The sequence below is a fragment of the Acinonyx jubatus genome, chromosome E1 (assembly GCF_027475565.1).
Source record: "Acinonyx jubatus isolate Ajub_Pintada_27869175 chromosome E1, VMU_Ajub_asm_v1.0, whole genome shotgun sequence".
NCBI classification, from domain to species: Eukaryota; Metazoa; Chordata; class Mammalia; order Carnivora; family Felidae; genus Acinonyx; species Acinonyx jubatus.
In genome coordinates, this window is record NC_069397.1 from 17274179 (window position 1) to 17289679 (window position 15501).

Consider the following 15501-nt stretch of genomic DNA (forward strand, 5'->3'; position numbering starts at 1 on the left):
CAGCGCCGATCCGTGTGCCTAGGCCTACGAGGCAATTTCCTCTGTGTTGTCTTTCCTTTGGGGATATTTTTACTCCTATTCCCATTTCCCTCTCTTCCCACTCACTGCCTCCTCCTGACATTTCCACCCCAGCTGGTCCCAGTTTTTCTCTCCCCAGAGCAGGCCTTTTCTCAAGTCACACTGGCCCGGTCTGGAGCTGCTCCTGCTGGGGTTTCGACTGAGCTCGATGGGCCCCGCTCGAGTCCCTGTTACCCCCCTCACCCCTCCACCCACCCTGGGGTAGTTATGAGCCTGTTCCCTTCCAAAGCAATTAGTGCGAGGAGGCCAGCCGACTCGGTGCTAATGCCGTTTCATTAAGTGGGAGCAATCCTAATGATAATAAAATGGCACATTTAACATTCAAACATTGAACAGGGTTTCTAAGCGAGTGTGCCTCTCTCTTCCTTTCTGGTATAACAACTCCATCTTCATAAGGACCTGACAATACACCCTAATGAGAGACTGGGGAGCTAAGCGTCTTCGCAGAACCAGAGAGAGGATGAGAACAAGACAAAGAATCCAGGGAGAGAGGGCGCGGTGCCCTGAGAGGATAAAGACCCCAAGGATTCCTGGGATAATGGACTCTGGGGTGCTGAGTTAGACAATTAAAGTCTCTGAGAAATAAGGTCGCATGGAAAATACAGCCCCCCTCAGACTTTAGTGCAATGCAGCTTTTTATTTATTTGTTTGCTCAACACATTTTTTCCAACAAACATTTATTGTGCACCCAAGGTGAGCCAGATTTTATGGGAGTTTGTGATGGAGGGTGGCTCCAGCTTTCGGAAAAGGAACTCCAAGGGCAGCAGCGGTCTACACGTTGTTCTGTTTGCCCTCCCCTGGGCAGCGTTAGTCACATCCACCCCAGGTTTATCAAATGCCTCAGCGAAGAGAATTTCAACAACTGCTTTGGTCCCGTGAGCCACTCCTTATGCGTCCTCCTTATTGAGACAGCCATCTCAAAGGTCCTTGCTACTCTGTGATTGTGGAATATCTGGTTGACCTTCCGGAAGCAAAAAAGTAGTGAGGACTGGAGAGCTGGCCAGGGAGAGAAGGTCGATTCAATCATGCGGCGTTGACAGGGGACTCAAGAGAGGCGGGAGAACACGAGGGCATGTTACAGCCAGAGGGCTTTATTCCCGGCTCCAGTGTACAAAAAGGAGGCGCTGGCCAGGGGTCAGAGGTGGGCTTTGCCCAGGCCGGGGAAGCGGCTCATTCTAAAAGGTGTCAAGTCATACGATGGCGTTAATTTCATGCTTAATTCATACAGGATCTTCCCCACAACAGGGGAGAGCTTGAATCCATGTCCTAGGGAAAGGAGAGCAGGTTGTCAAACCTCCTCAGAGACAGCGGCTGGGGTCCCTGCATGTCCGCTACCCTGTCCCCAAATAAGGCCACCTCTCTTCTTGGTCTGCATCCCAAAACTGGGAGCTGCCTCCCACCAGAGCTATCCTTTCTTCTCTGATTGCACCACCCAGCACCTTTTTACAGTCGAGTCTAGACTTTGGCCGGCCAAGAACGCAGAAAACACCATTTTCTCTGCCCCTGCCCCGCTTGAGCTCTCTCTCTCTCTCTCTCTCTCAAAATAAATAAATAAACATTAAAAAAAAGAAAGAAAGAAAGAAAGAAAAAGAAAACAACATTCTGCTGGTACGGAGATAGGTCAGCTTTAAGGCACGTCTTCCCCTGCTCAGGCTCACCAGAGAATCCAGCACCGATGACAACGTTGTCATACTTTGGGTGTCGATCAAGAATGAAGTGCTCATCAGGGGTGTTCTAGAAAGAAACGATCACACCTGTGTCCTCTGAGGATAGAAAGAAGAGGAAGAGCCGCAGGCAAGGGAGGGAGGGGACCAGGCTGGGTTGCTTTCCAGAAAAAATGGGAACGGGGCACAAGGATGTGTTCTGCATGCCAGTGCCCCCTCCGGGTGCGACAGCCTTTCTCATTTGTCCATCTGCCTCTCTTCTCAGACAGAGCTATGAACACAGTAGGTGCTCAGTTAATGCGTGTAAACTAACTTTAGCCAAGATGCCTCAGGCCTTGGTGACATCTGTCTCTTCTCTTCGTCCCTAAGGCCTGTTCAACTAGAACATCTTGCCAAAAAATCTTTTAGAGCTCTTCTGGGAAACATAGCGAGGGGCAGCCAGGCATCAGCCTCGTGTGCTAATGAAAAGGAATATGAATAACCTCTAGCGGGGCTTCTCCGGTAGAGGTGAACCGACCCACGGAAATAAGCTCATTTGTTTCAAGTCACATATCATGTCAGGGGTCAATTAGATGTGAGCCTGAGCAGTGCTGAGTTCTGTCTCCTTCCCCTGTTCTCCGGGGCTGTGAGAGGGGCCTGCCCCACCGCCCACACCCTTACCGTGTACAAGCAGGGCTCCAAAAGGGCAGGCTTGGGCTCTAGGTCAGGTAAGTGATCTCTGACAAAGCGGCCCAGGATCTGGACGTCTTGGATGTCTGAGAATGCTTCCGGGCAGTCCCGCTCCTCAGGATCTACATTGTTGCCGTGGTGATAGCAGACCTAGCTCCCAATCAGAGCGGTGTGAGCTGCGAGGGCCGGCCTTCCTGCACACCCCCAGCCCAGGGGGCAGGCTCTCACCGAGGGCCCCCATCCATCATCCCAGCCTTCCCCAGTCCTGACCGATGCTGTGTGTGTTGCCACTCGAGGTTGCCTTAGCTGTTCCTTCCCCCTCCAACCCTGTGTTTGCAAAGGAAGGGCTCCCTTTGCCGCCTCAGGACAGCTGGGGGTCTTGTGCTGCAAATAAGGAATGGTGAAGTATTCTTCTCCTGCTCCTTCTGCTCCCCGAAAGGGAGGGGGGTTCTGAGGGATCTGTTGAAAAGGACCTTAGAGCAGCTGGACCAAATCTGCATGGGCCCCTGCCAGCCTTCTCTGGGCCTTTCCGCTCACCTTCATCAGCCCTGGGTATTCTCCGGAGGGCAGCCCGTAGATGTGGTGGGGAGCCGGGCTGAGGCCCAGGCCTAGGAAGCAAGGAAAGGCCTGGGACACACCGTAGCTTCCAGGAACCTTCTCTCGCCAATAACACACATTGATTCGCAGGGTCTTGAAGCAGAGAGAGGAAGTGGGAGATAAAGGGGGAAAGCCATGGGGGCGCCTGGATGGCTCAGTCGGTTAAGGTCCGACTTTCACCTCAGGTCATGATCTCACGATTCATGGGTTCGAGCCCTGCCTCGGGCTTTTGCTGACAGCTTGGCGCCTGCTTCAAATTCAGTGTCTCCTGATTTCTCTGCCCCTCCCCCACGCAAGCTCTCTTTGTCTCTCAAAAATAAATAAGCATTAAAAAAGGGGAGGGGGAAGCCCTGAAACTCTATAAAAGAACAGTTTCTTCTGGGGTCCTGTAGCTCTTGAATACAAGCTGGGTGCCCCCTCTTAACTCGTCCATCGTTGTTTCACCCAATTCTCACGTCATTGACATGTTCCATTTTTTTTTTAAATTTATGTATTGATTTTGAAAGAGAGAGAGAGAGAGAGAGAGAACCAGTGGGGGTGGGGCAGAGAGAGAGAGAGGGGGACGGAGATTTGAAGCAGGCTCTGTGCTGACAGCAGCGAGCCCGATATGGGGCTCAAAGTCACGAACCGTGAGATCACGACCTGAGCCAAAGTCGGACGCTCAACCAACTGAGCCACCCAGGCTCCCGACATGTTACATTTTGATATGAGGTACAAAGATCTCTGCATCTGTCTCTTCTTCCAGTCTTGTTTTTTTAAATATTTATTTACACCCAGCCGTACTTCTCTCTCTCTCTCTCTCTCTCTCTCCCGGAGTTAATAATACCTCAGATTTATTGAACGCTTACTACAGGTCAAGCCATTTCCTAAGGGCTTCATATTTATTACATAATTTAATTCTCCAACAGTCATATCCCCATTTGACAGGTTATAAAACTGAGGCTCATGAGGTATCCTAATTTGCCCAAGGTCATGTGGTAGCAAGTAGCAGATCTAGGACTCAGACCTGAGTCCGTCTGACTCCAAGGTTTCTTCTCTTAAGCACCAATGCTCAGGCTTCCAGCTCCCCTTACCTGCAGAGGCAGCTCTATTCCCAGGGGACGGAGGAGCTGGTTGGTCCAAGGGCCCGCTGTGATGACCAAGCTCTTGGCTTGGTAGCTCCCGGCCATACTTTTCACCGTGACTGGGAACCCCGGTTTTATCTCCATCACCTTCTCTCCATCACACACTAGGCCTCCCAGATGTCGAATTGCATCCTAAAAAGGGCGGCAGCGGGGAAGGGCAAGTTAGTTACATAGTTATGTGGTTCACCCTGGTGAACAAAGTCCTTCACTTAGGGCGGAAGAGAGGGCTCCGACTCCAGACCCCCTTTCCCATAAAGACCGGGCCTAGCAGGGTATATAAGACCGCCCTGCCCAAAAGGTCGAGAATGAAGCCAGCAGGGCAAAGGTCCTCATCCGGCCAAGGTGATTGGGAGACGGCAGATTGGAACCACCGCAGGGGCTGCGTTGCCCCAAAAGCTGCACACACTACCTGCAGGGCTCTGAGGGCCTTGTCTGCATAGAGAACTCCTCCGGACTTGTCCAAGACCCCCACTTCTCCACTAGCCAACAGAACATTGGGGAAACGTTGTTTCAGCTCCTCAGCTGAAAGGCACTGGTGCTCCACGCCCTGTCTAGACAAAGTAGCCTGGATCGTTTTTAATTCTGAATTCTCCTTCATTCCCAGCAGCAGTAGCCCCGTCTGCCTGTAGAAAGAAAGAAAGAAAGAAAGAAAGAAAGAAAGAAAGAAAGAAAGGAAGGAAGAAAGAAAAGGAAAAAAAAAAGAAAAAAAAAGGCACGTGGATGAGGGTATGAGTCAGGGTCCTGGGCCCTTCTGTCTCATTCTTCAGCAAAAGTCCCATCAAGGAGGTCTCAGCCTCCTGTTCAAAGAACTGGCAAAGTCAGGGGCGCCTGGCTGGCTCAGTCAGCAGAGCACACAACTCTTGATGTCCGGAACATAGGTTCAAGCCCCACACTGGGCGTGGAGCTTACTTAAAAAGATTTAAAAAATTAACAATAAAAAGAACGGGTAAAGTCATCTCAATGCTGTTGTTAGGGTCGAGGTCAGTATTCTTGAGCGGGCTGCCAGCCCATTCCTAAGTCTACCCTGGGCTCTCACTGTTGGTTTGCTTGTCCTTCCATAGGGCAGACATCTGAAATCCTCACCTGGAAAGGTGTTTCTTCCTCTTCCTCCCTCCTTTGATCCATTCACTATTGTGATCTGTATTCTTTTTAAGTTTATTTATTTGTTTTGAGAGAGAGATTGAGAGTGTGAGTGGGGGGAAGGGCAGAGAGCCAGGGAGAGAGAATCCCAAGCAGGCTTAGTGCTGTCAGCGCAGAGCCCAGCTCGGGGGTCAAACTCACACACCGTGAGGTCATGACCTGAGCTGAAATCAAGAGTCAGATGCTTAACCCCACTGAGCCACCCACGTGCCCCTGATCTCTAGTCTCTTTGCCCCCACGCCACCCCCTGCTGTTTCTTTTCCTTTGTCCCTTTTCTTGTCATATGACGTATTGTCCCCTGCTGCGCTGGCCTGTGCTTGGTTCCTCCTTGGGGGCTGCCTGTCTTGTGGAAAGGATCCTAAATCGGGACACCTGGCTCTGGGTCCCATCCTGGGACATCCCTGGGACCTTGCTCTTGTTACACACTCTTCCAGGCCCCACGTTCCTCTGGAACATGTGCCTGTTGGACCATCGGTGGTGCCACCCCAGGGTGGTACCGCCCGACCCTAGGGCATGTGAATGGCGTGGGCCATTTATTTAGTCATCACAGTGCCTAGGCGTTGCCACTCACATTTAGTGGGCAGGGGCCGGGGACGCTAAACCTGCAATGCTCAGGAAGATCCTACCCCAGTGCCAATAGCACCCTCCTGCAGAAACACCAGTAGATGGTCTCTTAGGGTTCCAGAAATTAATTCAGTGACTTTATGGTTTTGTCTCTCCCTATATGTCCTTTTATGCTTCTTACTCTCTGGGGGAGTGAAATCTGTTTCTCCTGAATACTTTCCTGTCTCTCTGTCACAAGAGACCAGAGCTCCCTTTTGGTGGAAACTGATCTAAACCATAGAAGGGTCACTTTGGACCTCGGGACTGTTGCTGTAGTCCCTTCTCGCTTTCAGCAGCCGCAGTGACCAGCATCAGCCTGGTACATCCCCCAGGTACTGTGTATAAAGCTCGTAATAGCCTATAATGGAGTCTCATGGATATTACATGCTTCCAAATCCCACATTATCTGGTTGGGGGGATTAAAGAGAAGATTGGGAGGGGGTAGGGACACAGCAGGCCCCAGGGCCGGTGTCAGTACACAGAGCCGCGCAGCGTGGCCAATCCATTGGCCACGGCCCCCGCCTACCCGGCATCCACCACTGGTGAGAAAGCAGTGAGAGCCTCTGCCTCTTCAAAGCTTAGCAGAGGAAAGATGCTGTCGAATCCCCACTCGTCAGCCAGGTCCTTTCCCCGTGGCCCCCAAAAGGACTTCAGATGGGTTCTCAGGGAATGAAAACTTGCCTGGTAGACTTCTCAGTGGAGAGGATAATTCAGAAGTCATGCAAGGATATGTTCTTGAGCCCTTTCTACCCTCTGGGGCTGTGGCTGGGGAGAATTCTGGGAAAGACCTGGCTGAACCCTCACCTCCGCGGTTACAATGTCAGATCCCTGGCTCAGAAATTTCAGAGCAACGTATTCCAACCCCTGCCTGCAACAGAGCAACCTCCGTCTCTCAGTCTCTCCCCGTCTCTCGGTCTCTCCCCGTAGACTGGGAGACTCAGTCACTTTCTTTCCTCCCTTCCTCTCTCCCACCCTCCCTCCCTTTCTTCCCTCTTTCTTCCCTTGAAGTAAGAACCCCTCTTACAGGAATGTACTGTATGGGGAAAACAAACTCATGCCAAGACAACGGGCAAATCAGTCGAATTATGAAACGCTGAGTGATGTTCTAATTCCCAAGCCATCCTGCAGTGGATGAAGCGGGCGCTCCCGTCCCTAGGAGTAATCAGTGAGCTGATTCCGCCGGTGAGTGTAATTGTGCCAATTGTAATCATTTTGCTCCAGCTCTCTGCCCCTGTGGCATTTATTTCTTAGCCCAGATATTGATCTAACAGTGGGAAATTTTCCATCTGAATTTGTGATGCTGGACCCTCCCCTGGTCCGAAGATGCGTTTGGGAAATTCTCATTTTCCGTGGATCACAGCTGAGCTATTTGGCCTGAGGGAAACTGCGCACGGCTGGAGAAATGCCTCCGATTGGAGAGAGATTTTTGACCATTATGAGCAAATCGGAAATAAATGTAAAACACTGCCTGGAAATGCAAAGGCCTGTCATTATGGGAGATAGGTGAGAGGCTCCTGTGGGAAATGCTTAGAGAATTGGAAATCAGTCAGTCAAAACCGGGATCAGAGAATGGGCCTTTTCCCCCCAGTATGAAGATAGATGACTTCCATGGGCGGATTGAAAATCATTTAAATGCTTATTTTCTTAATGGCTTTTCCTAGATCCCAATAAACAGACCGGCTAGTTCTGCATCAATTTCTCACCCCTGTGCTCTGGGTCTCCCTGTGCTCTTTCTGCTCAGATCTGGGCTACAAAGTTAGGGGAGGGGAAGCATGAGAGGAGACAAGGCCATCGCAAGGAAAAAAAAAAATTGTCCAGGAAATGCCTGGTCAGGGCTGGCCTAGAAAGAGAGCACCTTGAAGCGAGGCTGGGTTGTCAGGGAACCCTGGAAGGACTGCAGCTCCCAGCTCCCAGTACGCGGTCAGCTGAGTGCAGAGCATGTGGTGTGAACGGGCGTCTTCCTCCAACCCCAGCCGGATCCAGCACTAGGAAGAGGTAATCGAAGAATCCTCCCAAGGGCCTTGTTGACTCCTCTGGCCGACTAAAGCCTCGGACACGATGTAAGGAGCTGGTGATAGGGGATTTCCATCCATTTCTATAGGAGGCCAGGGCGCCGGATGGAGCCAGCAGGAATCGGGAGGGGCAGGCAGCTCACCCCGCGTCAGCCACCTCCCATCCCAGGCTCCCGTTTTCTCCTCTTGGGGGTTTAAAGTGTACGGCAAGCCAGCTCCCAGAGTCACCTTGGGTAGGGGACTCGGTAATGGCTGCTGTCTTTGTTGGTTTTGGAGGAGCTCTTGGCGTTTCATCTTCCGCTCAGTGGGCCGAGGTGGAATTGGTTAACAAAGACTCTGCTCCAGGGAGGGGATGTGGCTGACAAGCCAGGCACTTCACAGACACAGGAAGCAGCAGCTGCGGAGGGGGCCACCAGGTTCTGCCAGCAGCTGTACTGCCTACGGCTGTGATCTTGTCTGATATTGTCAGCTAAGCAGGGGCAGCCTGGGTCAGGAGCTAGATATTAGGACTCAAAGGGAGAAGGTGGGGCAAGCAAGAGCTGGGCCCCAGAGCTGGGATTTGCTGGTGGTTATCAGCGTCCTGGCTGTACCCGTCACAAAAGACTCGGACCTTGTGATCCGGCACCTGTGTCATTGTCTGTACCCAGAATATATGCAAATATCCTGAGCCCACCCATGTTTAGTATGCCACTGTCACAGGAAGAGGCAGAACAGAATGAAAAGAATCGGACAACCACCTTCACCGGCAACTCCTGAAGATGTTTGGTGGTTTGTTTGCTTTTTTAATCATTGTGCGGTGGCCTTAAGTAAATACATCTGTATCTGTTGGTTAGATCATGATGTTGTGCTGGTTCTCCGGGAAGAACCTCGGAGAATAAGAACCCCAGAGATAATGCGTCATTGTAGAAAACCAGAATTAAGAATAAAAGCGAAAAGAATTGGAACGGGAAGTATCTGTGCTGTGTTCCTAAAGAAAAGAACCAAAGAAATTAGCCTGCCCGAGTCAATCAGATTAGCCACAAGAAAGGACGTGATGATTCAAATAATAATAGCAACATACCTAGCACTCTGTAGAACTCGGAAGGTTTTCCAAAGCACATTCATTGTACTCTTTCTTTTTCATAACTGGGGATTCTAGGCATCAGAGTGGTCTTTTAAGAGGGGCTATCATACGTCCCTGTCTTTTTTTTTTTATGTTTTTATTTACTTTTGAGAGAGAGCGCATGCACACGCACATGCGTGCAAGTGGGGGAGGGGCAGACAGCAAGGGAGACAGAGGATCTGAAGCAGGCTCTGCCCTGACAGCAGTGAGCCCGACGTGGGGCTCGAACTCGTGAACCATGAGATCATGACCTGAGCCGAAGTCGGAAGCTCAACCAACTGAGCCACCCAGGTGCCCCAATATGTACCTGTCTTTAATTTTTTTAATGTTTATTTATTTTTGAGAGAGAGAGAAAAAGGGGGCGGGTAGGGACAGAGAGAGAGGGAGACACAGAATCCAAAGTAGGCTCCAGGTACTGAGCTGTCAGCACAGAGCCCGACGCGGGGCTCGAACTCACGGACAGCGAGATCGTGACCTGAGCCGAAGTGGGACACTCAACCGACTGAGCTGCCCAGGTGCCCCTGTCCCTATCTTTAAATAAACATTAGTAGTCTTTCCACCCAGGATGATTTAGACATGAATTTATTGGGACAGAGGGGATGGACAAAGTAACCAGTCTGTGGTATCTGCTAAGCCAGGGGCCAGCAGACCATGACCCGGGAACCAGATCAGGTCTACCACCTGTTTTTGTTTGTCACACAAGCCAAGATGATTTTTGTGTTGTTTTTTTTTTTGGTGGTTGATTAAAAAAAAAAAGAACATTTCATGACATGAGGAGAATATGAAATGTCAGCGTCCGTGAATAAAGTTTTATTGGCACCCAGCCACGCTCAGTTATTTACATATCATCTGTGGCTGCTTTCACACTACAATGGCAGGAGTTGGGTAATTGGCAGAGCTGAATAGTTACAACAGAGACCATATGGTCTGCAGAGCCTAAAATACTATGTGGCCATTTCCGGGAAAAGTTCGCCAAGCCCTATTCTAGACTAACTAGGAGTATAGTAATCCTGTGATTTGCACTAATAGGACCCTGACTGCTCACTAACAAATCTCTCAAAGGGCTGTGGGGAGAAACAAATGAGTTAACCCCTGTTGAGTCCTTTTAAAACAGCCTTAGTTTCTTATCACAAGCATTAAATAGGTGATGATGGTGTCAGTGATGACGAGGGACTTGTCAGGTACTACTCTAAGCCCTTCACATACGTATCCTCACAGCAGCCCCATGAAATAGATACCCCTACTTTACAGATGAGAAAACTGAGTCTCGTAGAGTTAAACGGCTTGCTGCAAACCATATAGCTAAATGTGTCGGAGCTGACGTGTAGAGCAGGTCGGCCTGGTCCCAAAGCCCTTCCAGATTCCTGCCAAGGAAAGGATTGTGAGATTATGAGACTCTCCTACCCAGTGGTTCCTTTCTCTCTCTCCAGCAGCGGTTTGTCCATGGTTGCTACGCCCCACGTGTCTCCTCCTGCCCTTCTTCCTGCCTTGTGCAATGCAGATAGGATACCGCTGACCCGGAAGAGGTCGTAGGAGCTGCCACTTATCAGAAGGTGCTAGGCGCTATGCCAAGTACTTCCTAAGAGTCTCGTTTCATCCCCACGAAGCTCTGTGAGGAAACAATGAGGCACAGAGAGGTATAGAAATTTTTCCAATGTCACGCAGTCCGTAAGAGGTAAGAGCACAAAGTCAAGTCCAAGCCTGTCTCCCGAACCATGTTCCCTCTGAAAGGTTCCAGACACTCTCGTAACATCACTCTCCCAACATCTTAGTTGCCTCCGTATCTGCTGGGAAGAAGTGGTCCCTCCACGGCCTTGGTACTTCTTTTACTACCAGACATTCAGCAGTATTCACAGATGGCTGACAGAAAGGGGTCCCTTTGCCAGGCCACCCCTCAGCAAGACATGCTCCTTTATTTGGGTGCTGGGTGCATTTAGCTGCCTCTGGAATAAATCTGTAATTAGCTGTCCTAGCCGTATTTGCATAATGGATTTCACTTTGTTCTTAAGTTAATGGTGTTTTTGCAACAGAACAGTAACCTCTTGGTTCCTGGCCATTAAAATAACTGCCACCCTGTAGGATAGAGCCGTGATTTTGTAGAAAGTTCAGTTAAGAGCCACAGAGAAGGTGGGAGGGGATGTGGGGTGGGTGGTTCAAATTCTCTGCGCATGATGGGTTGTCTGCCTTCCTCCCCGTGGGTGTTTGAAAGGTCAGTGGAGGTTGGGTGGGGGGGCAACAGTGTCTTAAGGGTTAGAGAGCCACGGGAACAATCGAGATCTCCAGCAAGCAACGGGGCCTGAAGAGGAGGCCTATAGGAAGAGGCATTCAGAGAGAATGCATGGATTACAGGGGTCACTCTGGGGATGAGGATCCAGCATGAAGGGCTATGATATTAGCAGGAATATAAAGAATCCAGACAGGGGTCCCTGGGTGGTTCAGTCGGTTGAGCATTCAACTTCGGCTCATGTCATGATCTCACAGCTCACGGTTCGTGAGTTCCAGCCCCACGTAGGGCTCGCTGCTGTTAGCACTGAGCCCGCTTCACATCCTCTTTTCCCCCTTTTTTTGCCCTTCCCCCGCTAGTGCTTTCTCTCTCTCTCTCTCTCTCTCTCAGAAAAAAATAAACATTAAAAAAAAAAAAAATCAAGACAGCAGCCTCCTCCTTGATTTCAATCTCTGCCCTAAAAGAGTCTCAGATGGCTCCATGGAGCCAGCTCTGGAGATCTGCTCCCAGTGCCTTTTCAGCAGTCTTCCCAGTACAACCTCTGCCAGCCTCGAACACGTGTCTGACCCCAGTCCTGGGGCTCAGAGTGAGGCAGGAGCCAGCTGGCCCTGTGGGGCAATCGTCATGACAGTGGGCACAATACTTCCACGTGTCTGGCACTCCCCTGGGCCCTGTGTCCCTGCACCACATTTCAAGTGTTGATGGCGGTGCCCCCTCACAGACTCCAAGCACCCCCAGGCACTGGGCCCCACGATTCAAGGAGTTCTCCCACCCACACCCAAACCTGTGTAATTGGGTCCCAGCCTCATGCTCCAGCTGAGCCCATATCTGGTAGCACTCATCCATCATCTGGGTGTAGAAGTCTTCAGGATATGCCCTTCTGATTATCCGGCTCTGCCCATGGGAGCTTCCTCGGGAGTGCGGTAGAAAGAACTGGAGACGGAAAACAAGAGAGACAGCCGAAGCTGTTACCCCTTACGCTGCCCGCCCCTCATCCCCACCCTCTGGAGCCAGCTCGTCACGTTCAGATCTTTCCATTCAGTCTCCCTTCACGACCAAGTTACTGATTTAGCCATCGGCACAGAAGTTTTCAGTAGCACCAACTCAGCTTCCCTTTTGCTAACATTATTCACATCCCAAAGTCCCTTCGTTAGTTAGCCTTTGGTCATCTTGCTGCAACCCCACCCCACCTAGTCTCCTAGAGAAACAGAACCACAAAGAACCTTTGAGATCATTCCAGTCTAGCCCCCTTCATCTTATGGACAAGGAAGCAGATGCTATTTCTCTGTGGCTTCAGATCACTCGGGACAAGGGAGCCACCTTGGGATTTAGCAGAGGATGGAGAGTTTCCTGCAAGGTTAAACCAGGAATCCCTCAGGCTTTGAGAAAACTGATAGAGAAGCTGAAAAAGGTTTCTAACCAATCTAGCTCATTTACCAAGAAGGGTAAATCAAAACTCATCTGGATAGCTGTAGAGAGGATGGGAGGATAGAGGACTCTGGAAGGTGGGCTGGGTGGACCTGCCCAGGGAAGGACCCTGGAGACTCACAGGGCCCACCCACATGTGCCGTGGTCAGGGTACACTGCCCCACGTGGGGTCACCTTTTCCACAGGGAAAAATAAGACCTAAGTCGTCCTGCCTGTGTATCAAACAATAAGGCTGCCATCAACCAGAGGTGACAGAAAGCAACAGAAGCTTCTGCTGGGTTCCAGCGTGAGAGGCCAGGAATACCCAGGGAAGAATCCTACCTCTTAGGCTGACAAATCAGCTTTTGCCTCTGGGCAAAATTATTTTTACTTAAGGTTACCCAAAGCAGAACTGATTATTTTTCCGGGCCGGATCAACCATTTTAAAAGGCACAGAAGAAACTGACTGGCAAGAAGGAAGAGAACAGGCCTCGGACACTTCTCCGTCAAGGGCAGGAACCGGGAGGCAGTAAGAGGAGGCAATGAGCCTGGAAACCCAGTGTGGGTCTTAGGGACGGTGGAAGTTTCTTTGCGTTGTCACGAAATACACTAGGCAGCAAAGCCGCAAACTGCACAGAATTTGACAATCAGACCTCACTCCAAAGTCTGCTGGCTCTGGAAACTTCTCTCTAGGGGAGGAGAGAGGGACCGTCCCTAAGGTCAGGAGTGCAGGGGGAACATAGTACCTGCTCCAGCAGGATGACCCTCTTCCTGTGTTTGGCCAGATGGTATGCCGTGAAGCAGCCCTGGATGCCTGCCCCGATCACAATGGCATCACAGATATCTTTCTGAGCAGCCATAATGCCCACTTAGTCCTACAGCCACAAAGCCCGCACACAAAGAAGCCTCTGGGCTGAAGGAGGAGGAGTAGGGCAAAGTCCAGCCTGGCCAGCATTCCCACAATCCCCTGGGCTGCATCCTTCTCCCCACCCCTCCCTCCCCGCAAAACCCGGCATAGGGCTCAGTCCCCACCTCTCCTGCAGAGTGGAGCTGGGTAGTCTGATCTGAGGTTTAGCCCAGCTCAGCTGCCAGCCTCACCCTTGTATCCCTCTAGCTTTCTATTCTTGGCTCAATTATTGTCATGCAAATGGCTCCTTCCCATGCCACCTTCCTGTCTCATTATGATCTTTGTCTCGGGACTTCGGCCCTGGAATTTCAATGCCTCCTAGACCGAGCTGGGCACCAGGAATGCTGCCTCCCCCTGCTGGCTTCCCTCCCTCCCGCCTGATTTCCTTTGGAGATTCTAGAGGGCCAAGCTAAGAACTTGGCACTCTGCCCAGGGTAAGACCCACCTCCCCGGTGGGGTGCAAGGTCGGGGGTAGACGCAGGAAACAAAACGGGAGGGCAGTTTTGTGATTATGAAATTATTCTCAGCATGTCTTACTTTCACTTTTTACAAAGGAGAAGAAATTATCCGGAACAAATGGAAAGGACAGAGAGGTGGAGCTTTGTCCTGAGGCACAGAGAGGGGACCAGGCACCAGCCCGGGGCATGGAGGGGCCCTGTGGGGAACGCGCCCTCTGTGCCAGGCAGTGTGCTAAGTAAGTACTTTTACATGTATTCAGGACAGAGCTAGGATTTGTAGGGCCTGGTTCTTATACAATTTGGGGGTCTTCTTTAAGAAAAAGAAAAGAGGGGCGCCTGGGTGGCTCAGTTGATTAAGTGTCTGACTTTGACTCAGGTCATGATCTCGAAGTTTGTGAGTTCCGTCCCCGCATCAGGCTCTCTGCTGTCAGCACAGAGCCCACTTCTGATCCTCTGTCCCCCTCTCTTTCTGCCCCTCCCCTGCTCTCTCTCTCTGTCTCTCTCTCTCTCTCAAAAATAATAGAAGGAAGGAAGGCAAGGGAAGGGCGGGAAGGAAGGAAGAAAGAAGTGGAAGAGAAAAGAAAAATCATGAATACAAAATTAGATGCCAGGACTAGGAAGAGACCATCCAGTTAAGGAGCCCCGTGGTTGAAGTGTCATTAGCTTCACGGTAAATCGGCCTCTGCACGCATCTCCTTGTTTAACCCTTGCAGCCTTAGAAGGACACGTGGACACGTGTTTATCCCCACTTTGGGCACATTAAAGACGGTCCCAAATTCATGGTCACTCCTCCCATCAGAGGCTCTGTGACTGTGTGACCAATAGAGTAAGGCAGAAATGACACTGGGACACTTTCTAGCCCAGGCCTTAATAAGACACCGAGCGCTTCTTCTTCTTGTCCTGGAGACTCCCTCTTGGAGCTCTGAGCCACCATGTTAGAGGTCCAACCGCCCTGCGGGAAAGACCCTGCGGGGAGGCCCCGAGACTGCAGGGGAGCCAGACATAAGAGTGAAGCCATCTTGGGGCACCTGGGTGGCTCAGCTGGTTAAGCGTCCGACTTCAGCTCAGGATCTCACAGTTCGTGGGTTTGAGCCCCGTGTCAGGCTGTGTGCTGACAGCTCAGAGCCTGGAGCCTGCTTCAGATTCTGTGTCTCCCTCCCTCTCTGCCCCCACCCCCAACTCACGCTCTCTCTCTCAAAAATAAATAAATGTTAAGAAAAAAAAAAAAAAGAGCGAAGCCATCTTGAATGTCCCCCTCCCCCAGCCCAGCCCAGCCGCCAGCTCAATACCGCTGAGTGACCCAACTAATGACACATGAAAGAGAATCACCCAGCCAAGCCCCATCTGAATTCCTGACCTACAAAATCGTGAGATAGAATAAAACAGTTGTTGTTTTAGCCACTAAGTTTTGGGGTAGCTTTTTATGCAGCCATGATTGAAACACCCCTTTTACAGCCAAAGACATTACGGCTTATGGAGGTTACGACTCACCCAAAGCCACACGCCTGGTAAACAT

General features: G+C 50.9%; 1 protein-coding gene across 2 annotated transcripts; it reads right to left on the bottom strand.

The window, feature by feature from the left end:
- Nucleotides 1-701: 701 nt before the first annotated feature.
- Nucleotides 702-13542, bottom strand: PIPOX (pipecolic acid and sarcosine oxidase). 2 transcript variants are annotated; one of them, XM_053212055.1, is made up of 8 exons: nt 13367-13542; nt 11998-12146; nt 4542-4755; nt 4082-4264; nt 2949-3101; nt 2403-2561; nt 1737-1812; nt 702-1039 (listed from the first exon to the last, which is right to left on the bottom strand). In XM_053212055.1, exons 1-8 carry the CDS (start codon nt 13478-13480, stop codon nt 996-998), a joined length of 1092 nt encoding a protein of 363 aa, XP_053068030.1. In that variant the 5' UTR covers nt 13481-13542; the 3' UTR covers nt 702-995. The 2 variants fall into 2 exon arrangements, with proteins under 2 accessions (XP_053068030.1, XP_014936925.2); XM_015081439.3 differs by having other exon boundaries at nt 702-1344; nt 13367-13541.
- Nucleotides 13543-15501: the final 1959 nt, after the last annotated feature.